At 48.6% G+C, this 26,371-nt stretch overlaps 1 protein-coding gene across 7 annotated transcripts in view; it reads right to left on the bottom strand.

Annotated features, from left to right (window-relative positions):
- Window positions 1-6,013: 6,013 nt before the first annotated feature.
- DYNLRB1 (dynein, light chain, roadblock-type 1) overlaps window positions 6,014-26,371 on the bottom strand; it is a 23,069-nt gene continuing 2,711 nt past the window's right edge. For 2 of the 7 annotated variants that reach the window (XM_011959294.1, XM_011959331.1), the window contains exons 2-4: window positions 19,149-19,224; window positions 12,148-12,315; window positions 6,014-6,395 (exon numbers count right to left, since the gene is read on the bottom strand). In XM_011959294.1, the coding sequence (XP_011814684.1) occupies window positions 6,352-6,395; window positions 12,148-12,315; window positions 19,149-19,224 (288 nt within the window). In that variant the 3' untranslated portion in view covers window positions 6,014-6,351. Of the gene's footprint in view, window positions 6,396-12,140; window positions 12,316-19,148; window positions 19,225-19,339; window positions 19,418-25,826; window positions 25,906-26,371 lie in introns of those variants that run through there. The other 5 variants (XM_011959321.1, XM_011959302.1, XM_011959340.1 and 2 more) reach the window with 5 other exon arrangements.

The raw sequence follows: 26,371 nt of genomic DNA on the forward strand, positions 1-26,371 counted from the left end.
TTTTTTTTTTTTTTTTTTTTTGGAGACATGGTCTCTCACTCTGTTGGCCAGGCTGGAGTGCAGTGGCGTCATGCAGCCTTGACCTGCCAGGCTAAAGCAATCCTCTCATCTCAGCCTCCCAGGTAGCTGGGACTATAGGTACTCACCACTGCACCTGGCTGTTTTTTGTATTTTTAGTAGAAATTGAGTTTCATCATGTTATCCAGGCTGGTCTCGAACTCCTGGGCTCAAGTGAATCTCCCGCCTCGGCCTCTCAAAGTGCTGGGATTATAGGCGTGAGCCACTGAGCCTGACCTCCTTGGCTTTACATTCCAGTAACAGGCTGACAGCTCCATATTCTTATGTCTAGCAAGGCCTGGAAGAATTGGGTATTCAACAGTCCATCCGACATTCTAACTAAACACATGGGTATCTAACAGGCTCAGATTAAGCAGGCCATTTCCAAATTGCTGGTGCTCTTTCCCCCACAAAAGTCCCTAATCAGCCTCTTCTCAGTAAAGGCAGCACCTGGTTGCCCAAGCAGGCACCAAGGAGTCTCCCTTGATGTCTCATTTCCTTACTTTCCAACCCTCCCCAGCAAGTTCTGGTGCTTTCCCTTCAGAATCCCCACTCTGACACCATGAAACTGCCCTTGCCCAAGCCGCCATCAGTTCTCCCCTGGCTGCCTGCGCTCCTGACTCCACTCAGCTCCACATTCTCCCCGGAGCCGCTGGGATGCAAACGTGTACGTTTCTGGAGAGCAGGTTCATGTTTGCAGGGGGCTCTCTTTGGATGACTCCGGCAGATTCACCTTGGACTTCTAGATAACGCTCATTCTTCAGTTACTTCATTAGAAAAAGGCTGGGAAGCCCTGGCTTATATTATAGCCTGTTGTTAGATTATTACAAACTTTTTAATTTTTACCCAAATACTTGTAGTATTTAAAAATCAAATATGCCAGACGTGGTGGCTTGCACCTGTAATCCCAGCACTTTGGGAGGCTGTGGCAGGAGGATCGCTTGAGCCCAGGAGTTGGAGCCCAGCCTGGGCAACATGGTGAAACCCTGTCTCTACTAAAAACACAAAAAAAATTACCCAGGTGTGGTGGCGCACACCTGCAATCCCAGCTCCTTGGGAAGCTGAGGCAGGAGAACTGCTGGAACCTGGGAGGCAGAGGTTGCAGTGAGCTGAGATCACGCCACTGCACTCCAGCCTGGGTGAAAGAGCGAGGTTCCGTACCCCCCATCCCCCACTAAAAAATCATGAAATTCCCTATTTCACCTAGCCTTTTTTAGGGAAAGCAACTAACATATTTCTTGTGAACTAGGGGGTTGAAGTTGAATTATCTTCATCTTAGTTTCTGCTGAGCACCCCCCAAAGCATAGTCCATGGGCCAAATGCCACAGAGAGGAGCAGGACCAGCAGCTACCTGGGCTGTGACACCAGGTGGTCTCAAGCGAGCTCACGCTTCTGCTGGGAATGTTGTCTATAAAGAAGCTGGAAGTTTGAGGATGAGTTTTAGAGGCCACTGAGAAGCTATGAATCTTACCACCCATGGAGGAAGGCGGTGGGGTTTCTGCTTCACCTCCAATCAACAGAAGACAGTGTGTAGAGGGGAGGCCCTGAGAGTCAGGAGCCAAAGATAGACAGGGCCGGCCAGAGGGAGCACACCCTCCAAAGTGAGGGAGCTGCCAGCAGAAGAGGGCAGGGGGCATGCCTGTGAAAGCTCAGGAAAATGCACCACGGCTGAAATCAGTTCACAGCAGTATCGGCGAATCAGGAACTGCTCCCCACTCGTGCCCCTCTCAGCAACTTGGGCAAAAGAGTGACAGCACCAGGTGGGCAAATAAAATAAGGCCGAGGCCAAACATAAGCTGCTCTCCCTCTGCAGAGCGCGAGGTTCCCTGCGGCCCACAATGGAAGGGGCGGCCTCTCTCCAAATGCAGCTCGAAGGACTCAAAGGAGTTGTTCCTGTGCTGGGCGGGGACTCCATCTGCCCAGGGCACGGCTTGCCCTACATATCGCCTAGAGACAGCAGGAGAACAAGCCCTAGAGAGGAAACTTAGACAGTGGGAGACCAAAACAAAGGTGCTTGTGATTGGATTGAGCTTGTTCACCACAGCAGTAGGACTCGCATTTTGAACATGTTCTGCAATTGTGTTATTTGCCTTCTCAAACTGAATACATAATTGATCAGCTTAAGTTCACCGACAGTGGGGTATGCTTTCTAATTTGATGGATTCGGTGACTTAGTGATTTCTACCTGCTGTGATGATGGAATCTGAGACCTCCATTTCTCATTTTTTCTTTTTCTGGTAATTTGGGAGAGACAGACAGGAATTTGGTATGGAAAGGTGGCTTTTAGGATTCTCAACGAAAAACTGCCAAGAAGCAGTGTCTCAGAGCCAAACATACGAAAGGGGAGAAAACCTATAATCCTTGGAGCATTTTTAATTTTTGGAGAAACGGCAATACCAGTTCACAGAAGAGGATCAGAACTCCAGGGAGCCGGCCAGGTGCGGTGGCTCAAGCCTGTAATCCCAGCACTTTGGGAGGCCGAGACGGGCGGATCACGAGGTCAGGAGATCGAGACCATCCTGGCTAACACGGTGAAACCCCCGTCTCTACTGAAAAAAAAATACAAAAAACTAGCCGGGCGAGGTGGCGGGCGCCTGTAGTCCCAGCTACTCGGGAGGCTGAGGCAGGAGAATGGCGTAAACCCGGGAGGCGGAGCTTGCAGTGAGCTGAGATCCAGCCACTGCACTCCAGCCAGGGCGACAGAGCGAGACTCCGTCTCAAAAAAAAAAAAATTCCAGGGAGCCGTGGCCAGGTCTGAGGCGGAGGAAGGAATGAATGCTGACGGGAGACGGCAGCTGCAGCACCTCCCGAGAAGCAGCCACTTCCCTGAAATGCGGGCCCTGCTCATGGGTCCCAGGCGAGAGCTGTACCTTAGAGGGCAGAAATCATACTTGGAGGAAATCAGAACGGGCTGGCCTCTGAGGAGTGGGCTGGGCTGACTGGGAAGCAGAAGCAGCTTTCCTGAAAGGGTTCTGAGGTGACACAGGGGTCACATTTGTTACTTTGAAGATTTGTGCATTTTACTGTATGTAAATCTTTTTTATTTTTATTATTATTATACTTTAAGTTCTAGGGTACATGTACATAACGTGCAGGTTTATTACATATGTATACTTGTGCCATGTTGGTGTGCTGCACCCATCAACTCGTCATTTTCATCAGGTATAACTCCCAGTGCAATCCCTCCCCACTCCCCACTCCCCATGATAGGCCCCGGTGTGTGATGTTCCCCTTCCCGAGTCCAAACTGTATGTAAATCTTACCCATCCTCCAAAAACAGTAAACGAGTTAATGATATACACTTGGAAGTGGTTAGGGGCGGGTACTGCCTGCAATATACTTAGAAATGCATAAAAAATAAGTTAGATGGAAGAATGGAAAGTTACGTGATATAGAAATACAGCAAAATGGGTAACTGTAGAATTGAGATGAAAGATATACAATTATTTAAAGTCTCTGTAGGTCTGAAATTTTTCATAAAAAAATACTGGGCATGGGTACACCTTTGCTGTATTGGCAAATGTCCTTCTGAAGCTCAGAACCCACGCGTTTCCCTCCAGGCCTAGGACAGCTGTCAGTTTCTAACCTTGACAGTGTACATGCTACTTGTGAGTACAGAAACACTAGGGTTTTTGTATGTGGAATACCATCATTTAGATTCGTAAAAATCTGAATTTTGGCCAGGCGCGGTGGCTCACGCCTATAATCCCAGCACTTTGGGAGGCCAAAGCAGGCAGATCACCTGAGGCCAGGAGTTTGAGACCAGCCTGGTCAACATGGGGAAACGCCATCTCTACAAAAAAATACAAAAATTAGCCCGGGCGTGGTGGTGGGCACTTATAGTCCCAGCTACTTGGGAGGCTGAGGCAGGAGAATCACTTGAACCTGGGAGGTGGTGGTTGCAGTGAGCCGAAATTGTGCCACTGCACTCCAGCCTGGGTGACAAGAGAGAGACTCCGTCTCAAAGACAAAAACAAAACAAAACAAAAAAAACCCTTAATTTTAACCTTCTCCCCCCCCCCCCCGCAAACCTCTGTGGCCATGAATTTTTACATCTTTTTTTTTGAGACAGGGTCTCACTTTGTCACCCAGGCTGGAGTGCAGTGGTGGATTCATAGCTCGCTGCAGCGTCCATCTTCAAGCAATCCTCCCACCCCAGCTTCCCCAGCAGCTGGGACTAGAGGTGCGTGCTAGCACACCCAGCTAATTTTCATATTTTTGGTGAAGATGAGGTTTTGCCATGTTGCCCAGGCTGGTCTTGAACTCCTGGGCTCAAGCAATCCATCTGCCTTGGCCTCCCAAAGTGCTGGGATTACAGGCAGGAGCCACCGCACCTGGCCAAATTTTTACATCTTAATTTGAGTCCAAGGAATTATGCTTGCCTTGCCGCATTACAAACTCCTGATGTACATGGTGGGCTCCTGATGTACAAAATCCTGGTGCTCAAGGGACTGGGAGGTGGAGCATCTTCATTTTCGTAAGAAACTTTCCCCAGGACCTTGGTGGAACGCTTTTAGGATGGGGAACTTGAAGGCAAACAAGAGGGAGTAGTAGGGGGACTACGGGAAGGTGGAAGGGACAGGCCCCCAGCCCTATTCTGAACCCTTGCTTTGGAGCCAGAACGCATCCTCCCTCCAGGGACAGACCCCCGACCCCCATCCTAGAAACCTGACCTCTCCTCCTCCGACCTCCTTCCCCATTATCCTTCTTGGAGAAACTCAAGCAGAAGGACAGAGGAGCCTCAGACTTGGATCCCAGCTTCTGAGAACACAAGGGAGATGCTGCCGGCCACACTCCAGGTTCGTCTGCACCACAGAACCTAGCAGATAATCAACAAGCAGGGTCCGCAGTCACCCACTCTCAGGGGGCACTTCCTAGGGAAGCAGGGACAAGGGATACCAGAGTGTTTCTCAGACAACCAACATTACTTAAGATTCAGGGAAAACTATTTGAGGGTTATTTTTATATTAAGATAATCATGGATGTATTATAGAGTGGAAAATTCCTATCATCTTTCATTACAGTACATTTTGAAGAAATTTTGCCAAGCTCTTATAAACTACACCCCTCAACTCCGAAGAGTACGTATTTTACTCCTCCGATACCACTGAGGAAGCCTCACTGGAAAATCTGGGCAGATATGATTGCTAGATGGAAGAACTCACAGACAGTGGTGACTTCTGGGGCAGGGAGGACAATGACGGGGATTTCCAGGCTCACACTACACAGTGCTGAGTCTTTTTCCTGTGTAACAGGAAGCAGACAAAAAGAAAAACCCTAATCAAATTAAATACATGTGGTTTCAGAGGGAAAAAACAAGCGAGTGGCTGGATGAGGGTGTGTGGGAGCCTGAGCGCAGGTGAATTCTGGGACACTGTCGGCGACAGGACCCCTGCACTCCGAGTCTGCAGGGCAGATGTTTGCCCAGGACGGGCTCACTCGGGTGAATGGGGGCCCTCCAGGATTTCTGGAGCAGATAGTGTGGGAAGAGCAGGGATATTGGAGTCCGAGACCTGAGTCCTGGCCGTGATGGCATAGGCAAGCCGTTCTAAGCCCAAGTCCCCATGTCTGAGGTAGCCCCAACACTCTGTCTGCAGAGGGTACCGTTAGGTGAGAGCTACATATATTACATGCCAGGTGCATTCCGGGTCCTCAGTAAGTACCACTCTTCCCCAGTGCAGCGTAGTAGAAAAAAATCTTTCAACACTGGCAGCAGTGGGAAATGGTAAAAGAAGGACGAGGGCCAAGAGGCCCAGAAGCCAGGGCACCGATTTGACACCAAGCTACATGAAGGACGGCCACCGGCACAAGCAGCAGCAGCAGCAGCAGCCGGCCTCTCGGAGCCGTGAACACGATCTCCCTCCAGGGCTGACGGAGGCAGCCAGGCCTCTGACGTGTGATTACACAGGAAGAGAGAGGCCTTTTCAACCTAGTGTTTAAAGACACAACAGCCGGGTAAGCATTTTGGTTATTTTTAGTTAAAGAAAAACAGCTTTCTCCGAGGGCGACAAAGTGAACTGAAGGTCAGAAGGAAGCTGGGTGCGGGCTTCTTGCAAGCTCTTGCTCTACAACCTGGAAGTGAGGAGAGAGGGCCCTCCGGAGCTCTGGGGAAGGTTGGTGCACACAGGGGTTCCTCTGGTGGGGGAGGAAGAGCTGCCAGCCCACACATGGTCACTGGATTGGTCTGAGTGGGTTCCAAGGCGACTGCCACGTGCCAGTCCAATGACATGATCGACATTAACATTCTTGGGGGACATTAAATTAAGGAATGACACAGGGCGCCAAGAGAGTGGCTTATTCGGTTGGATTCTGAATCACAATCAGGAAATAGTCTTTATCTGCAAAAGAAAAAAATGACACAAAAAATCACTAAATGTAAAATGAGAGAAAAACACACAAGAAAGCAAATAAACCACTAAATCACTAACCATAAAATGAGAAAGGGGGTGAAAGCAATAAAAAGCATCAACGCTCAGCATCTCCAAATGCTGGGAAAACAAGATAAACCTGTAAGGTTCCTGCGGGGGCTCCTGGGGCCTCCCCGTACCGGGCAGCAGGCACTCTACAGTGTGTCCCCTCTTCTAATCCTCCCCACGACAGTGGCAGCAGGTAGGCAGGATTCTCACCCATTTTCCAGGTCAGGGGACTCTGGTTCAAAGAGCTCCAATGAATTGCCTAAGGCCATGGTTCTCAAACTAGGGGCATCCCAACCACCTGGAGGGCACCATTCCCAGAACCATCATTTAGTGGGGCTGGGGCAAAGCCCAAGAGTTTGCGTTTCTCTAATGAGTTCCCAGGTGATGCTGATGTTGTAGGCTGTGGGAGGACCACTGACTTAAGGTTACCCAGCTACTTAGTGTCAAAGATGGAATTCCGACATAACTTCACTGGACTTGGGGTAGTGTCATTTTTTTTTTCTCTCTCTCTTTTTCCCCTCCCAAGACAGGGTCTTGCTCTGTGGCCCAGGTTGAGTGCAGTGGTGCGATCATGACTCACTGCAGCCTTGACCTCCAGGGTTCAGCTGATCCTCCCGCCTCAGCCTCCTGAGTAGCTGGGACTACAGGCACACCCCACCAAACCTGGGTAAATTTTTAAGAAGATTTTTGTAGAAGGTCAGGTGTGGTGGCTCATGTAGCACTTTGGGAGGCCAAGGTGGGCAGATCACTTGAGGTCAGGAATTCAAGACCAGCCTCTGGCCAACATGGTGAAACCCTGTCTCTACTAAAAATACAAAAATTAGCCAGGCTTGGTGGCAGGTGCCTGTAATCCCAGCTACCTGGGAGGCTGAGGCAGGAGGCCTGCTTGAACTTGGGAGACAGAGGTTGCAGATTGCCTCACTACACTCCAGCCTGGGTGACAAAGTGAGACTCCATTTCAAAACAAAAAAAGTTTTTTGTACAGATGGGGTCTCACTATGTTGCCCAAGATGGTTGCAAACTCCTGGGCTCAAGTGATCCTCCTGTCTCAGCCTCCCAAACTGTTGGGATTATAGGTGTGAGCCACCACACCCAGCCAGCTAATGTCAATTTCTGTCACAAACTCAATTTGTTGGCTTTTCAGAACCTTCTGAATAAGAAAATTTCGAAAGGGGACAAAGCTGCCTGGATTCCAGCTCCAGGGATCTGGCCCAGTAAGGAGGAATGTCCACCATGAAATCACAGCAAGTCCAAGTCCTTGGAGGTGAGCCTGAGTGCCTCCCATTTTACTGAAGAGGAAACTGGGGAAGTGGTATTATTGGATTTAGGGCTTGATAATTTGGAATAAAAGACACTGATATTACTGACCGTGCCTGTTTTTATCAGTGGCTTGTTAATTCTGTTTTCATTAGTGATTTTTATGTATGCAGATTTACCCACTTAATCCAACTGCAAACATTGATCAAGGCTTCTTTGTGTCCCAGTCTGGGCCACCCACTTCTCATATGGCCCCTCAGTGAGCCCTTGAGTCACTCTGAGAATACGGAGGCTCAGAGAGTTAAAGGGCTTGCCCAATCCAAGGAAAATCCACAGGTGGAGTGGGGACAGGGACCTGCGTTTGACCCCACACTCTGAACTGCCGTGGTCTGCTGCCCCCTGCTGAGCATGAGAGAAATGGCAGGACCTCAGCCAAGTTGCTTTGTGGCTGTTCAGAGCCAAGCCTAAAGCTTGGTTCTTCTCACAAAGATGGGCTGTTGCAACTGAGAAGAAACAGAACTGAAATGACTCACAGCTTCGTGGCTAACCAGTCTGTATACATAAAACCACCAATGAAAACAAATAATTAACAAGCCACTGATAAAAACAGGCACGGTCAGTAATATCAGTGTCTTTTATTCCAAATTATCAAGCCCTGAATCCAATAATACCACTTCAAGTGCTTTGTGATGGGTAATGTGTGTTGAAGGTCGTGTAGGCTGAGTTAGTTACCTCAGCTTTAGTATTAGTGAAGTTAATAAGTGAAAACTAGAAGTCTGTTATTTTTTGTTTTGTTTTTTGAGACAGGGTCTCGCTGTCGCCCAGGCTGGAGTGCAGTGGCACGATCACGGCTCACTGCAGCCTCAACTACCCAGACTCAAGCAATCCTCCTGCCTCAGCCTCCCAAGTAGCTGGGAATACAGGTGCCACCATGTCCGGCTAACAAAAGTTTGTGTTAAGATGTCCTGGCCGGGCATGGTGGCTCATGCATATAATCCCAGCGCTTTGGGAGGCCGAGGTGGGAGAATCGCTTGAGCCCAGGAGTTTGAGACCAGCCTGGGCAGCATAGTGAAACCCTATCTCTACCAAAAAAAAAAGTCTGGGTGTGGCGGCGCATGCCTGTGGTCCCAGCTACTAGGGAGGCTGAGGGGGAAGAGTTGCTTTAGCCTGTGCGGTTGAGGCTGCAGTGAGCCATGATCGCACTACTGCACTGCAGCCTGGACAAGAGCTAGACCCTGTCTCCGAAAAAAAAAGTCTGTTCACGTGGGCGGTTCTGGGCCAGGGTGGGGTGAATTTGGCACACATGTGGAGAGCCACGCTGTCTGGAACACCTGCTGCTGTCTGTGGCCTGGGAAGCAGCTCCTCAGCTGGAAGGAATCGGCCAGGCGGGTGGGAAGGCGTGGATCTCCCTCCTGGGCCAGGCTGCTCCAGGCTGCCCACGATGTGTAGGGTGCTAACTACAGTCTCATATGGACACCTCCGGCAGTAGCCAGGCCTGCTCTACGCCCATGGCCACCCCTGGGTCCTGTGCTCTGTAGCCATCCTGAGGTTATTCAGCGCCAGTGCCTCCTAGGCTCTGTGGTGGCTCCTGACCACAGGAGTTCTGCACCAAAACCCAATTATTTTTTCTTGGCCACATAAAAGTGGGTATGTCAAAGTGTCAAATCACTGGTTTTCATCCTAACACTATGCCCCACAGACATCCCTGACTCCATCCCCACTGCTGACCCCACCTCTGACCCCCATCAGTGGGGTGTCAGCAGTGGAGGGAGGTTTACAGAGTCATTCATTTATTAATCAATGGATATTTGCTAGATGCTTACTATGTGCTTACAAGCCCCTGCCCTCATGGAAGTTACTCTCAAGTGGAGGAGACGGCCTTAAAAATGCAGGTAAGCATTTGGTGGCGAGGAAGGACTGAGTGGCAGCAGTGAGGCTGAGCCAAAGAAGCATGCTCTGTGTGTAAGACAAGCTCAGCGCGCCACTGTCCTCCAGGGCGGCGCTGCGTGTGTGCAGGAGAGACAGAGTGTGACTTGAGAGCACGGGTGCCCCCTGCAGTGCTGCCAAGGCGAGGGACTGGCCACCTCATCCTCCTCCACTGACAAGGTCGTGGGATCTCCGGGCCTGTGAACCCCAAGGAGAACCCCCTACTTGGGAGCTGCCCATTCTGGACTCAAGCACCAACCACACTCATGGGCTCTGAATGCCTGTGGGTCTTCAGGGCCAAACTGGAGATGCCATTGCTGCCAAGTTGAGACTTGAATGGCCAGGAGCTTTCAGATGATGCTGTCCTTCCGGAGGAGACATTCTCAGGAGCTTTATGCCAAGGGACACTGTCCGTGAAGAATTTGTATGATTTGGAGACCATGTAATTTGCTCCCTTCCCCCATACCCTGAACTCCCAGTCGGCCATTGGGAAGCATAAGGTCTGCTATGCACAGGGTGAGTAGAGGCATCGTTCCCAGCCTTTTTTTTTTTTTTTTTTTTGAGACAGTCTTGCTCTGTCTCCCAGGATGGAGTGCAGTGGTGTGATCTCAGCTCACTGCAAGCTCCGCCTCCCAGGTTCAAGAGATTCTCCTACCTTGGCCTCCCAAATAGCTGGGATTACAGATACGCGCCACCACGCCAGGCTAATTTTTATATTTTTAGTAGAGACAGGGTTTCACCACGTTGGTCAGGCTGGTCTCGAACTCCTGACCTCGTGATCCACCTGCCTCGGCCTCCCAAAGTGCTGGGATTACAGACGTGAACCACCATGCCTGGCCTCTCAGCCCGACTTTTAGGGGAGTGAAGCTTTGTCCTCTGCAGCCACACAACATGACGTCCTGGGAGGGATTTCAGTTTAAATCTGATTCCAAGGCTTTTTCCCCCAACCCAGGTCAACACACTCAACCAGGCAGGGTGGCTCAGGACATCAGCACAGCACCGTCCCCTACTCGACATTTTACAGATGTAGATTTGCAGGTGTTCTGTGACTTGCCCAGGGTCACGCTTGTGGGAGGCAAAGCTGGGAAAACAGATTCTGCGCCTCCTGCAGTCTTTTCTCCCTGATGGATCAGGCAGTACACATGGACGGCATGATTTTGGAATAAAAGACTCTGGAGTTATTCTTATGTCCTTCTCTGTGACTGACTTGCTCTGTCCTCACCCCTCTAGGGAGTGTCCCAGGGAAATTGTGGGCTGCTGTGACTGGCTCTATAGTTCTTTCCTTCCCATCCTTCCAGGCCTGGTGACAGAACCTACGCTGGTCTGCTGCGTGGAGCAGCTGACCCCCCATCAAATGACCTCAGAACTCTGTGGCCTCTGTGTTGCCACGTCCAGAGCACTCAGTGTCCCCAGATCCTCCGCTGCCTTCCTTTATCCAGGTCCTAATCCTAATCCTATCACCTCCTGCCCTAAAAACCTTTGCTTGCAAGATCAAGTCCATGCAACCGAGTTAGGTGTTTGTGGCCCCTTCTCAACTGGACCAAGTCTCACCTCCCACTCCTCCCCACTCACATCCTGATGCCCTAGATAAGCGGCACTGCAGTGGAAGTGCACCATCACACACACACATGACGCACGCACACTCAACTATGTGGCTCAGCCAAGAAAAAGCAGGGTGAGAAGTCACGAGGCAGAGATGGTCCTGGAGCCTCTGTCTGCCACCCTAGTCCATGAGTGAGAGCGAGGGGGCCGGGCAGGAGATGTGGCTCTGTTGCTCGCTCCTGTGCTCCCATCCTTGTGGGCTCCTCCCAGAATGAGCATCTCCTCACCCTGAGAATGATCCTAAGGACTAAACACAGGCCTTGGTTGAACCACACAGCCCTCAAATGCAAGGCAAGCACCTCGTGTAAAAGAAACACAGCAATCTGCTCCGGTGTGGGAGGAAGAGCTGGCTGCAACGGGCCTAACGACAGGCCTGGTCTTTACAAGTGGGCAGAGAACATGTTTTCAAGGATAAAATGATACGGTACTTTTGCTTTACATTTTGGAGCAGAATCACTGAATATTCTTCCAAATGTGGCTTTCCGCCCCTCCGCCTTGCTCACACTGCTTCCTGTGTCCTTAAGATTCAGTTCCAGTGTCCCCTCTTCTGGGAAGCCTTTGCAGACATCCCCAGACAGGCCTGGCCACACCCTCCTCTATGTCCCAAATGCCTTTGAGTTTTCTCCTATCAAGGCACGGGAGACACGCATGATGCTCACGTGTCTGTCTATCCCAGGAGACTGGGTTCCCCTATGGGGCCAGTCCCTGGGCGGATCTGCTGGGGGACACCAGCTGGAGGCTGGCTAGGCAGTGAGGCAACAACCCAATTCCTTCAACTCCTCGGGCCCTGCTTGGATCTTCTGGAGACACCACTGCACCAGGCCTCCTGATGAGGCAGAGAATGTGCTGTGAGGTCTGTTCCTACATGGAGAGGTAGAAGACCCCTTACCTGGTGCAACCATAATTTCATTTTTCTTGGAGCGAATTCGAAGGAAGGTGAGATCGTTCTGAGGGTCGATTTCACGCACGGTGCTCCGTGCCTTCAGGATGAAGCTGTGCATGAGGCTGGCGTACTGGGTGGTGGTGGGGTTGTCCATGGTGCTCTTGATGGGAATGCCTGAGGGGAGAGCAGACGGAGCCTGAGAGGATGTGGAGCCCCTTCTGCCGAGCTCCCACCCACACCCCTAGTGGAGAGAACTGGAATAGCAATTCTCAGTCAATGCCACCATCCGCAGAGGGCTTGCTATGTGACAGGCACGGTGCTGAGCCCCAAAGCATGCCAGTGCCATGCCCTAGAACTACTCCACGGGTGGCAACACCATCTCATCCCCCCGCGAGGCAATAGGAGCTCTGAGCGGTGAGGCAACCTGTCTGTGGTCACACAGTGGGGCAGGACTCACAGGCAGTCTGCTGTCTCACTCCTGGGTTCCTTTCCTAGGGCTGATTGGTTCCCAGCAGTAAAAAGAGACACTAGCTCTGATTGTCTTCCTAGGGCACTAGGAATGCAAGGGTAGGCAGAAGAGGACACGGTGGCAAAAGAAGCAGGTGAGTCTGAGAGGCTTTTTGAGCCAAGTGATGTCAGGAGAAGAGGTTGTAGTCATCACTTGTCTGCAAGGGACAAGACGACCAGATCACCAGGGCTGCTGCTGGCTCCTGGATGGCCACAATGTGCATGGCAGGGCCCTGCAAGGCCTTGCTCTACAGATGAAGCTTCCTGAGGATGGCACTAATGAGTGTGTCCATTATAATCTACCCACGATGGGGCGGCGATGGGGAAGGAGCCACCACGACTCTTTCTGTCCACGCTCACATTCCTGGGGGCCTAAGAAAACAAGACTGGGCCAGTTTCTTGCCACCCAGCAGGTCGGTCTGATAACTGCCTTTAGTTGAGTCCTAGGCTGGGTAGCTATGGGCCAGATTAATAGGGTCCTGGGCTCCAAATTGACCTGTACTTACACCCAACTCTGCCCTTCACAGCTATGCAGCCTTGGGCATGTGATGAAACCTCCTGAGATTCCACTGCCTTATCTGTAAAATAATATCTGTGCTTCTAAGTGCTGCTGGGCGGGCTGAATACTGCTTAATTCATTTAAGAATGTTTAGCAAGAGTACACTTAATAAATGTTAATAAATAAACACTATTCACACAGTAAATGCCATTTGTATTAATCTGAGGGGATGTGACTATTGCTTAAACCTGCAAGGGGCTTGCTAAAACACAGCCCACCCACCAAGGGCCAGGACCAGAGCCCAGGTAGAGCTCTGGGTTGGCTGTTCTTGCTACCTGGCCGGAAACGCTCCCCGTAGCTCATCTTTGGGCCCCAATGGTAAGAGGCCTACAGTCTCAAGGCTTGGCATGGTTTGGGTGATCAGACCCCTTGACCTTCTCTTTTTACACACCACAAAGCCACCTTCTCACAGATCCCTCTGCCTGGAACTTTCTTTCCTTCCCCTATTCACTCATGATTCCCACTTTGGTCCCTGAGGTCTCCATCTTCGGGTGATACCTCTCATCCCCACTGGTGGCACCGACCCAGCACCACACAGCTTTCCCAGGCTGACACTGCAGCATTACACTGTGATCATTATTCTATCCCCCACCACAATGTAAGTTCCCCAAGGGCTTGGCCAAGTCTGATTTGCTCACTAGTGTCCCTAGTGAGCAATCATTAAGCTTTTATTGCTATTGGTAAGTGAGTGGTCAAAGGGTCTACTTTCACTAGTTTGGACAGATATTGGCATGAGGAGTCTGATCACATCCATATAAGCAGGAGCTGTGTAAAACAGACAAGAAACTAAACATCTGCTGGCTCACTCCAAAAACAAAAGAAAATGTGGAAGTACAGGGCCAAGGATCCAAACCGGGAAGAAGTTCAAACAAGGACAAAGATTAATTCCAGATTCACTGGATGCCAGAGCTGGAGGAGACCTCAGAGCCTAGTTTTTAGGCCGCCTGCTCCCAGCCTCTGCCTTCACAAATGAACACTGTAGAGCCTGCAGAAGTCGCTGGTCATCTGGGAGGCACAATTTCTAACTTGGGGCTCTGGTCTGCTGGGATATACCCCCAGGCTCTTCCAACACACCCGGTTCCTTCAAGCAATAAAAGACAACTAAAAAATTCAACAGACACTTTACTCAAACACCAACTCTGTGCCAACACCATCCTAAGTACTACAGATAGCAGTGAACACAAGAGACCAATCTTTGTCTTCACTTATTCTGCCTGTGTGAGTAGCAGCAGAGGATGGCAGGGAGTCTGGAAAAGTAAAAACAGAATGAAATTTCCCTTGCGTTTTCGGTAAAACTGCTTAAATTCACACTTTTATTATGAAACACCATTTGAGTCTAGTCAAGGCAGAGATGTCAAAAGGCAGTGGCAGGTGGCTGGAAAGTATCGGGACTTGGGTATGTCATGGGTTCAGGGGCAGGAGCAGGAGCAACCACTCTGGGCTGGGGTGATCAGGGAGGGGGTCCTGAAGAAAGAAGCAGCTGAGCTGAATGTTGGGGGTTGGGTAGGAAAACCCTAGATAAGATCATAGGCATCCCATTATAATTATCCCCAAATCATCATCTTTAATGGAAGCTTCCAGAGGGCTTAAAGGCCCCATGGATCAGTGGGAAGTGTGATCAACCCAGATGCCGGGTTCTGACCACGTTCATCTACAGCTGGGTGACCTTGGGCGGTTATCCACACCTCTCTCAGCTTTGGGTTTCTCATCTGCAAACTGGGCAAACCCTTGCCTCACAGGGTCACTGTGTGAGATGTAAATGAGACACTGACGTGGGGGCCCTGAGAATGGGACACAAGTTAAAGACACACACACACACACTAACTGAGACATTCATAGGCATTTCGTGCTAGGCACTATTCTAAAAGCTTCCCCTAGAGAAAGGCAGAATTATGATCCACATTTTACAAATTAGAAAACTTAACAGAGAAAGTGGCTTATGCCCAAAACCACATAGCTGGTAAGTAAGTAGGGCCCGGATTCAAAGCCAGGCGGGCTCATTCTGCATTCCATGTTCTCAGCTATGCTGCGATCAGCCCCATGAGTATACAAAAAGGCAGCACTCACTAGCATCCAAAAGGTAAGCAGCTGGGGCTTCCCAGTGAAAAGGCTTGGCTTTAGGGGCAGTTTTAAGGCAAGAATGAGGGCCTCCCCTGTGCGAGTACTGTGGAAACCTGGGGGTCAGAGCCGGGGCCGCTGGACCCCGGGGTTGTTTCCTTGGAGTCAAAATGTCCAGTCCCAGAAGATAGTTTCTCTCTTAGTGACAGAAGTCTTTCAGGTCTTGGAGGAAGAAGTGCCCAAAAGAGATTCCCTGGACCATCACAGGACTCGAGGCAGTTGAGGGCTGAAGAGGGAAAGGAGCTGCCTCAGGCCACCCAACTGATCGGGGCAGCCCTGAGCAGCGGGCCTGCTCCTGCCTCCACAGTGTCCCAAGGGCTCCCAGCCTCCTGTAAATGAAATGACCACATGGTTTAATCAGAACTAGGCAGGGCTGGGGAGCACATTCTGTCTAGCTCTGTGCTTGCCAGGGTTCTGCTGACTTGGAAATCAACATTTTTTTTTTTTTTGAGACAGAGTTTTGCTCTTGTTGCCCAGGCTGGAGTACAGTGGTGTGATCTCAGCTCACGGCAACCTCTGCCTCCTGGGTTCAAGCAATTCTCCTGCCTCAGCCTCCCGAATAGCTGGGATTACAGGTGCCTGCCACCATGCCCAGCTAATTTTTATATTTTTAGTAGAGACGAAGTTTCACCATGTTGGCCAGGCTGGTCTCGAACTCCTGACCTCAGGTGATCTACCTGCCTTGGCCTCCCAAAGTGCTGGGATTACAGGCGTGAGCCACTGCGCCCGGCTGGAAATCAACATTCTATCTAAGGACATAGCACCTCCACTTCGTTGCCCTTGATGGCTTTCATTCTGCTTGATTTAAGTAGGAATTGCTGAGAACTCTGCTTCTCCAAAACAAGTCCTAGACCGACAACACACATAAGAGGCTCTCTAAGAGCACTGAAAAAATTAGAGCCCACTGAATACACTGGGCCAGAGAATTTGGGGGGCCCCGCAACTGGGCATGCCCTGACCTCTTGGGATGTCCACATGTGTCTGTAAAGGTGGCCGCAATAGCATCTACCCTATGAGGCAGCCAAGAAACACATAAACAAACCGTGCCCGGCAGCACGCCAGGCACGTGACAGATACAGGTACTGCTGTATTACCTCCACCCACAGAGCTGTCTGTAAATCCTGGCCTGTGGGAGCAGCCTCTGGGCTGGGCACTGAAAGGCCTACATACTTCATTATTATGATTATTATTATTATTCTTATTTTTTTTTTGAGACGGAGTCTCGCTCTGCCGCCCAGGCTGGAGTGCAGTGGCGCGATCTCGGCTCACTGCAAGCTCCGCCTCCCGGGTTTACGCCATTCTCCTGCCTCAGCCTCCCGAGTAGCTGGGACTACAGGCGCCCGCCATCTCGCCCGGCTAGTTTTTTGTATTTTGTAGTAGAGACGGGGTTTCACCGTGTAGCTCAGGATGGTCTCGATCTCCTGACCTCGTGATCCGCCCGTCTCGGCCTCCCAAAGTGCTGGGATTACAGGCTTGAGCCACCGTGCCCGGCCCGATTATTATTTTTAAAGAGACAAGGTCTTACTCTGTGCTGGAGTGCAATCACAGCTCACTGCAGCCTTGAACTCCCGGGATCAAGGAATCCTCCTGTCTCAGCATCCTGAGTAGCTAAGATTACAGGCGTGTGCCACCACACCTGCCTAATTTTTCTTTTTTTTTGTGGAGTTGGGGTCTCGCTATATTGCCCAGGTTGGTCTTGAACTCCTGGGCTCAAGTGATCATCCTGCCATGGCCTCACAAAGTGCTGGGGACAGGTGTGAGTAACCATGCACCATGCCCAGCTATTATAACAATTATTAATCTACTCATTAAGGCATCTAACATGTTTGCAAAAATTTCAGGTTTTTTCCTTTGGGATTATTGCCTTTGAACACAGTCCTCAGGAATCACCAAATCAAAGGGGCTGATGGCTACACCCACTGTGGTTGTTTCATTTAACGTTCACTGACCTGACTCTGCGGCCTATGGTGAATGACACGGGAACAGAGGTGAGTCAGGCATGGTCCTGGTCTTTCTGCATTGGCCACGCTGCTCTATCAGCAGCAGCGTCTCAGTGGACTCCTCTCCTCCCAGCCTCACACAAACTGGTTTATGTTATTTTTGTAAACTCCAGTAGGGTAGTTTTTAAATTGACCAAACCCCTTCCCAAATTAAAACCAATGTACAAACACGAACTGATGGTTCTTAGTATGTGTGCTCTGACTGAAGTGGATGACAGGAACCTCAGCCTCTACCTCTACTCCCAGGGTAGCACAGGACCCCTAGGTTTAAGGAACACAGCCCTGAAAACATGATCTGAGGCAGTCTCTCCAAGGAAAGGCCTTCGGAAAGAGACAGAACTGCTGTGAATCTTAGGCCTGTGGCTCTCACTGAAGCCTCTTCTGATTAGAATCTATCCTCTAAAGCAGAATTTTCTCAACTTGTCTGATCATAAGAATCTCCTGGGGTGCTTGGTAAACACACAGATTCCTCAGGTCTTGCTTTGGCCCTAATAAATTAGACTTTTTGGTGCTGAGGCCTGGAAAGCTATGTTTAACAGGATCCCCGGGTGATTTCAAAGAATGAATACATTTGGGAAACACTGTGGCCTAGAGGCATAAAGCATGTGGATGCCCCCAACCCAACAGGGGAACCCCATCAGGTAAACCAGAGTTTGTATGAACAAATGCCTCACAGCTCAAAACAGATGGTGACAATACTGTACTAAATGCTTTATGCTGTTCATTCTTAGTTACTCTTCAACTTATAAGGTAGATATAAGTATTATCCCCATTTACAGGCTTAAGCGACTTGGCCAACATCACAAAACTAGTCAGAAGATGAGGCAGAATTCGAACTCATAACTGCTGGATTCCAGATTCCCTGTCCTTACTGCTGGCCTGGAGCGTGAGGGCCTGGGGGCCATTCTGGTTCTTGACAGCATGGCATGGGAGAAAGCATCCAAGTGCACTCAGATGGGCTTGGATTTAAATCTCGACTGTGTGATGGTAGGCAGATCAATTACATTTCTAGACTCAGTTTTCTCCATTGCAAAATGCAGACAATGGGACCGTTTTAAGGAATATAAGAAAGAGTATGCGCGGCACCAGCCAGAATCCTGGCACAGAGCGGGGGTGTGCTAAATGTTCGCTCCCTTCCTGTCCAGTGCAGTCTGGGAAAATTAGTATCTGTACCCTTCTACCTATACAGATACCCACTCAGAAAGGGTTGTCGGGGTGGAGGAGAGCTGCAAGCACAGAGAAGTTAACTAGAGAACCATCCAGCCAATAAAGCAGAATCAACACAAATGGGTAGGTAATACCCACTTAATGGATTCACTATAAAAGTAGAAACAACAAAATTGGGCTAATGAACATTGTGGTGGCACTTAAAAAATTTGTTTATGTAAACCATGAAGCAATATTTTAAAAAGCTCATGTGTAAACACATGCCCAAGGGTAACAACTATTATTATGGTCCTCTCGAACTGTGCTGGGCGAGGCTGAGTAAGCATGGAAGACTGAAGTGTGATCTGTCAGGGCAGTGGGACTGAGCAGATTTTCCCTTTGTGAGGACACTGGAAGTGGCTGGTCTGAATGCAGTGCTGTTTACAACTAATTGTCACAACCAGTTACCGATTTCTTTGTCCCTTCTCCACTCCCGCTGCTTCACCTGACTAGACTTAATGGAAAAAAAAAAAGAACACTGGAGGTGTTAAAAATTAAAAAGGCCTAAAATTAGATCAGGTTCATGAAGGACTTTGTCAACAGCAAGTGCTATGCTGTGTTATGGCTGCTTCTGGGCCTGCCTGGGTGCGGGTCATGGCGGGAGGGAGGGCGTGTACCTTCTGTGTTCACGACGATGATTCCCTGCACTCCCTTCTGGCTCTGCAGTCGCTTCAGTGTCTCCTCCACCTCTGCCTGCCAGAAAACAAGACCAAGGTTAGGAGAAGCCAATAGGCAGGATTAACTTCCTCATACCCCAGGCAGATGAATCATATGTTTGTCTTCCAACAAACAAGTAATACTCAGGCACCTGGCACCCCCCCAAAGCTCCCCAAGCTGATCTGATGTGCTCCTCCGGCCACCGCCAGTGCCCAGAGCATCTGCTCACACCCCCATGCAGGACAGGGCTGCTCATGGCGCTTTGCCCACCAGGCACTATTATCCCACCCTCCTCAGCTGTTGGGGAGCAAAATATAAACACCATTCCCATGTATATACACGTCCATGACTCATATATTGGGCATAGCTGGGGGATGGGACTGATGATTTAAGAAAACCCAGAGAGTAGTGTCTAACAGGAAGACAACACTTGGTCATTTGCGGCCCAAAGAGCACATGAGGATAGACTGAGTGACTTCAGCAAGCATCCGAGATAGTGTGATGTGCAGCGCTCAGCTGTAAGAAGTGTGCCTTGGGAAGGGGCTCATTAATCTGGATTACCCAGAGACTGCTCAGGTGGGCTACTCCTGCACACAGCATCTGTAAGCGGAGGGGCAGTCAGAGTTCATGTCCTCATTCTGCCATGCCAGGCCTCCTGTCACTCCTATCCTACCTTTCCCTCCACTCTCCAGCTCCATGACACACCTCCCTGTCTCTACATCTTTTTATCCCACAAGCCTCTTCTCTGCTGAAATCCAACAAACTCCTCTAGACCATCTAAGACATCATCTCCTCCACAAAGCCCTTACTGACCCCCCAGTCGATGGGGTCTGCCTACATGTGACTCCCCAAATCCCTGGCTGTGCTTCTCTGGGACATGCATTAGGTACTATGTCTATTTCTTTTTTTTTTTTGTTTTCTTCTTTTTTCTTTGCTTTTTTATTTATTTATTTATTTATTTATTTATTTTTGTTGTTGTTGTTTCAGGTACTATGTCTATTTCTTAGAGACTCTACAAAGGTCTGTGGAGTAGATGTGTGATAAATAGCTGCTTAACTGAACTAGGCCTAACTCTTCCTGTGGATGGAAACTAGCCCTGAGGTATACCTGTTCTCAGACGGCCCCTTCCAGACTGATCTAGAATCCAGTCAGAAGCCCCTCAAAGGCTGAGAGTTGTTAGAAACAGACGCTCCATTCACCAAAAGAAAACAGTTCCTCACCCCCAGGGACTAATGAGTTGGGGTGGGGGGGGGAATCCTCAACACTGGGTGGAGACAGCACAATGAATTCTTGTTTTTCTGGAAGGCACAAGGCTGACAATCCAGTCACTGCCACCCACTCCCCTGTGACAGAAGAATACTCTCAAACGCTGGAGGGAAGGGTAAACAAGTTTCTCCTATAAAGTGGCAAACGGCCTGATGCCTCTAAGATCTGGAGCCTGGGTAAAATGACAGGGTTCTGTGGACGTGAGAGTACAATGCAGTGGGTCATGCGTGTATGAGATCGAATGTCAGCCAACACATTCATTGAGCTCCTACTATGTGCCAGCGGCTATTGTGAAGGGGAGGAGTGGGGCACAATAGTGGTCACTGCTGGACAGTACAGAGTCTACCCTGGTCACCCTCCTGGAAGTTCATCAAGTACCAAAGTACAGTGACATCTGCAATAGCAAAATGCAGAAAGAACTAAAAATGCCCAACAATTAGGGAAAAGGCCAAGTAGATTATGGAACATTCACTAATAGGAATATAATACACATATTAACCATGGTGATTAGACCATGTTATACCATCACAAAAGATGTATGCTATAATGTTAAGTGAAAACAGCAAAATGCAAAAATAAAGTGCTTTGGTGACTGCAATCACATGAAAACAAAAGGTTAGAAGAGATTATTTTAGAGGAGATTATGAAAAAAGCCACATTAAGGGCAAGGAGTTACAGAAAGGTTTGATTTTCTTTTTTTCAAAACAGCCCTTTTCGTTCTACTGTATTGTTTCTATTTAAAAACATTTTAATCCCCCATCTATGTATCCAAGAGAAGTCTATGATACAGGGGCCACAGGGCTCTGATACACTCAATGTTGTCAGAATAAGAATATGTAAGAATAACTTGGATGATAATTTAGGACAGCTCAATCTGCAATCAACCCGGAAAGAAAGGGGAAAGAAAGTGAAAACCAAGATGTCAGAATCTAAATCCAAAACAGCCCCTAGAGATTAGAGAATGGGGCTGAAATGAAAAAGATGAAATTTCCTAAGACTGCTATTCATTCAGTAACTACATGGCAACCTTCCATGTGCCAGAAATGTTCTCGGCCTGGGGATGCTGCAGTGAACAAAGTAAAACAAAAATCCCATGTCATAAAACTGACATTTGTGGGAAGGGACATTAAATAAGAAAAAAGAAGTCAAACATAAATGTCAGCTACAGTACAGAAATGGGACCTGGAATGCAGGGGTGATGGGAATGTGAAATACATCGTCAGAGAACGCTCACCAAGGCGACAGTGAGTAGACATCTGAAGGAAATGAGGGAGTTAGCCATGCCAGTTTCTGGGGAATGTTCCAGACAGCACCAAGAGCAAGCACAAAAGCCCTGGGGTGGGCAAGCGCCTGGCATATTCAGGGGGAAAACCAAAGGGGCTGGTGTGGCTGAAGGGCAGGAGCAGGGGAGGGACGGCAGCTGGGAGCTGGGACCAGACTGCAGACGGCCTGGCAGATCAAGTGATGACCTTGGTTTTTACTGCATATGATTCATGGAGCCACTGTCAAGTTTTGAGGTAGAGAGTGACAAGACGTGATTGTTTTCCAAAGGACCGCTCTGGCCGCTGTGTGGAGAATGGACAGCAGGGGGCGAACACAGCCCGAAGAGGCCTCCCATCCTTGCCCTGCCAGGTGCCGCCCTGGGTCTGAAGGAAACAAGCTTCCCTCCTTCACTCACTGCTTGATGTAACTACCTCCCAACCCTTTGGACTCAGCTGCAGGGCCTCCCGCTAGAGGCTTCTCTGACACCAGCCCCTCTGCTGGGCACCGAGGCCCCCAGCCGTCACAGCACTGACCACAATGCAGTGCAACTGTTTAGGTCACGTTCATCTCCTCCTCCAGATGCAAGGCACCCTGGGACCAGGAAACCAGACCAGACTTTATAGCCCCAGTACCTCGCAGAGGATAGGCTCAATAAATACTGAAGGAACAAATAAAAAGCATTTCTGCAACTATGTTTCACGAAATCAACCTTTTTAAGTACAGGAGGGGGACATGGCCTCACAGTCCAGTGTGAAAAAAGAGCTAAGGTTTAGGTGATCTGAAATTCAACGAGAACCAGACACTAAGATCTGGCTATACAAAAGTAAACACAAGCCAGGCGCACTGGCTCATGCCTGTAATCCCAGCACTTTGAGGGGCCAAAGCAGGTAGACTGCTTGAGCCCAAGAGTTTGAGACTAGCCTCGACAACATGGTGAAACTTCATCTTTACAAAAGATTAAAAAAATTAACCATGCATGGTGTCGTGTGCCTGTAGTCCCAGCTACTTGTGAGGCTGAGGTGAAAGGGATGCTTGAGCCCAGGAGGTAGAGGCTGCAGTGAGCCATGATTGTGCCATTGTACTCCAGCCTGGACAACAGAGTGAGACTCCTCAAAAAAAAAAAAAAAGAGGAAGAAAGAAAAATAAATGAAAGTAAACACACATCTCACACATCTATCAGGAATGGGAGGACACACAGGTATGATTTCCCTACTCAGCACCTACTATGGGTCATATATTGCTTTCAGACACATGCTCTCCTCTGAAACTCTCATTCACGAGTTAGTATGATCTCCATGTTAGTGATGAGGAAAACAGGTTTGGAAAGGAGAAGGGTTTTGCCCAAGAACAACACATTCCCGGTCAACAGAAGAGCTGAATATACCGGTGACCACAACCGAGGAGGTCCCTGCCCTCAGGGAGCTCACATTCTGGCGAGAGAAACTTAAACAAGTAAACAAGATTCTTGTAGGATACAGGGACTAGGCTGTGGGGCAAGGGATGCTACTCTGGCTAATGTGGTCAGGAACACCTGATGAGATGTAATCTTTTTTTTTTTTTTTCTGAGATAGGGTCTCACTCTGTTACCCAGGCGTGCAGTGGTGCGATCATGGCTCACTGCAGCCTTGACCTCCCAGGCTCAAGTGATCCTCCCACTTCAGCCTCCCGAACATGTGGGACTACTGATGTGTACCACCAAACCCAGCTAATTTTTTGTAGAGATGGGGTTTCGCCATGTTGCTCAGGCTAGTCTTGAACTCCTGGGCTCAAGTGATCTACTTGCCTTGGCCTCCCAAAGTGCTGGGACTACACGTGTGAGCCACCATTCTCGGCCAGAAGTATGTCATCTTTAAGCCAAGAACCAAATGATGAGAAAGAAATGCATCCCGGGCAATGGGGTGACGGAGACAAGGCTCCCCAATTCTCTAGTCCCCAGGTGCACATTCCTGACACATGGAAAAACAAGCAGCAATAAAGATCCAGGAGTATCCACTGGCTCAGCATAGGAGGGATGACCACTGGAAGCAAATGACTGACAAAGAACTATGACCAATTTGATCACTAAACATAAAATTTAACTTCTGTATAAGAAAAATGAATCTAACAGGACAGAAAAATATGTGCATCAAATATAACAGGCAAAATAAAAAAAAAAACCATGAAATGACTAAGAACAATAGCAAGTCTCTAGTAGGTAGTGTGCAAAAGAATACTAGTAGAAAATATGCCTACCAGAAATTACAATCACATCAAACTATGGTCATCATTCCTCGCAAACAAATAAATGAAAAATTCAGCTGGGTGTGGTGCTCACACCTGTAATCCCAGAACTTTGGGAAACTGAGGTGGGTGAATGACTTGAGGTCAGAAGTTTGAGACCAGCCTGGCCAACATGGTGAAACCCTGTCTCTATTAAAAATACAAAAATTAGCCATCATGGTGGCACGGGCCTGTGATCCCAGCTACTCAGGAGGCTGAGGCAGGAGAATTGCTTGAACCTGGGAGGCAGAGGTTGCAGTAAGCTGAGATCGTGCCACTGAACTCCAGCCTGGGCAAGAGTGAGATTCCATTTCAAAAAAAAGAAAGAAATGAAAAATTATAGCAATGCTGAGGTTTATTTTTAAATGCTGGCATTGCTATTACAAAGCTGGCAGGTACAAGGGCAATACAATCTTGACAAAGCTACAGGACAATGTATTGCAAGAACCATAAAAGCATTGGTCCCTCCCCCTCAGAAATTATTTTCCTAAGAATTTCCTCCTGAGGAAATAACCTAATAAGTAAGTTAAAACAAAATGAAACAAAACCAGACATTCACAGAAGCATCATCACAGCACTATTTCTACTAATTAAGAAACGGAAGCAGCCGGGTATGGTGGCTCATGCCTGTAATCCTGGCACTTTGGGAGGCTGAGGCAGGTGGATCACCTGAGGTCAGGAGTTTGAGACCAGCCTGGCCAACATGGCGAAACCCTGTCTTTACTAAAAAATACAAAAATTAGTTGGGCGTGATGGTGCGTGCCTGTAATCCCAGCTATTCAGGAGGCTGAGGCAGAAAAATCACTTGAACCTGGGAGGCAGAGGTTGCAGTGAGCTGAGACTGAGCCACTGCACTCCAGCCTGAGCAACAGAGACTCCATCTCTAAAACAAACAAAAAAAGAAATGGGAGCAACCCAAATGTACACAGGTAAGATATTTGGCCAATTATGGTACAATTATTTCACTAAGTATTATGTAGTCACTACGTAGTTAATCACAAAGACGATACGACAAGAAGGTTAAATGTTTTTGGATATTAAAACAACAAAAAAAGAAAAAAATTCCCCCAAAACCCAGCATGCATATCTTGGAAAATATGCATACGTGAACAAAAGAGGAAGGAGAACATACAAAGATGAAAATAGTTGTGTGGTAAACTGGATGAGGAGAATTATATATGATTATTTTTTAATTTTAATTTTATTTATTTATTTTGAAACAGAGTCTTACTCTGTTGCCCAGGCTGGAGTGCACTGGCCTGGTTTCGGATCACTGCAACCCCCGCCTCCCAGGTTCAAGCGATTCTAGTGCCTCAGCCTCCTGAGCAGCTGGAATTACAGATGCATGGCTTCCGGCTACTTTTCGTATTTTTAGTAGAGACAGAGTTTCACCATGTTGCCCAGGCTAGTCTCCAACTTCTGACCTCAAGTGATCTGCCCACCTTGGCCTCCCAAAATGCTGGGATTATAGGCGCGAGCCACTATGTCTGGCCAATTATAGATGATTTTTATATCATTATTCTAAAAGTCAGTTTCCACCTAAAATGTAAAATATGCATGCCAAAAGTGCCACTTGTAGAAATCTATGCTACATAACCACTAGCATGAGTGTGAAAAAGACAAGAACAGTTACTGCAGCAGTGTCTGGAATAAAAAAACTATACACCACCTAAATGTACACATGGCACTAGGATACTATACCGACCTTAAAAAGAATGAAGTAGACCTGCATATAATAACACAGAAAAATGTGTGATATTTTTAAGTGAACAGAACAAGTTGCAGAATAAGATACATACACATATATCTATCTTAAAGTCAACTTCTGTTTTCTCTTATTTTTTTCTCACCCAGGGTGGAGTGCAGTGGTGCAATCACGGCTCACTGTAGCCTTGACCTCCTGGGCTCAGGCAATCTCTCCACTTCAGCCTTAAACTTAACATATATAAATATACATATTCCAGTTTCATCTAATAAACAGTTTATATATAAATGTGCTTATGCACCAAACAAATCTGGAAGGAAAAACACCCAACTGCCAACAGAAGTTACCACGGAGTAGTAAGATGGAGACCACATAAACTTTCTACATTATATCCTCTGGTACTGCTTCAAATTGTTGAAATATGTGGTGGTTCACGCCTGTAATCCCAGCACTTTCGGAGGCTGAGGTGGGCGGATCACCTGAGGTCATGAGTTCGAGACCAACCTGGTCAACATGGTGAAACCCTGTCTCTACTAAAAATAGAAAAAAAAAAAACCCTGTCTCTACTAAAAATAGAAAAATTAGCCAGGCGGGCTACAGGTGGCGGGCGCCTGTAGTCCCAGCTACTCTGGAGGCTGAGGCAGGAGAATTGCTTGAACCTGGGAGGCGGAGGTTGCAGTGAGCTCAGAT

This window comes from Colobus angolensis, unplaced genomic scaffold (assembly GCF_000951035.1).
Source record: "Colobus angolensis palliatus isolate OR3802 unplaced genomic scaffold, Cang.pa_1.0 Scaffold114, whole genome shotgun sequence".
In the NCBI taxonomy this organism is placed as follows: domain Eukaryota; kingdom Metazoa; phylum Chordata; class Mammalia; order Primates; family Cercopithecidae; genus Colobus; species Colobus angolensis.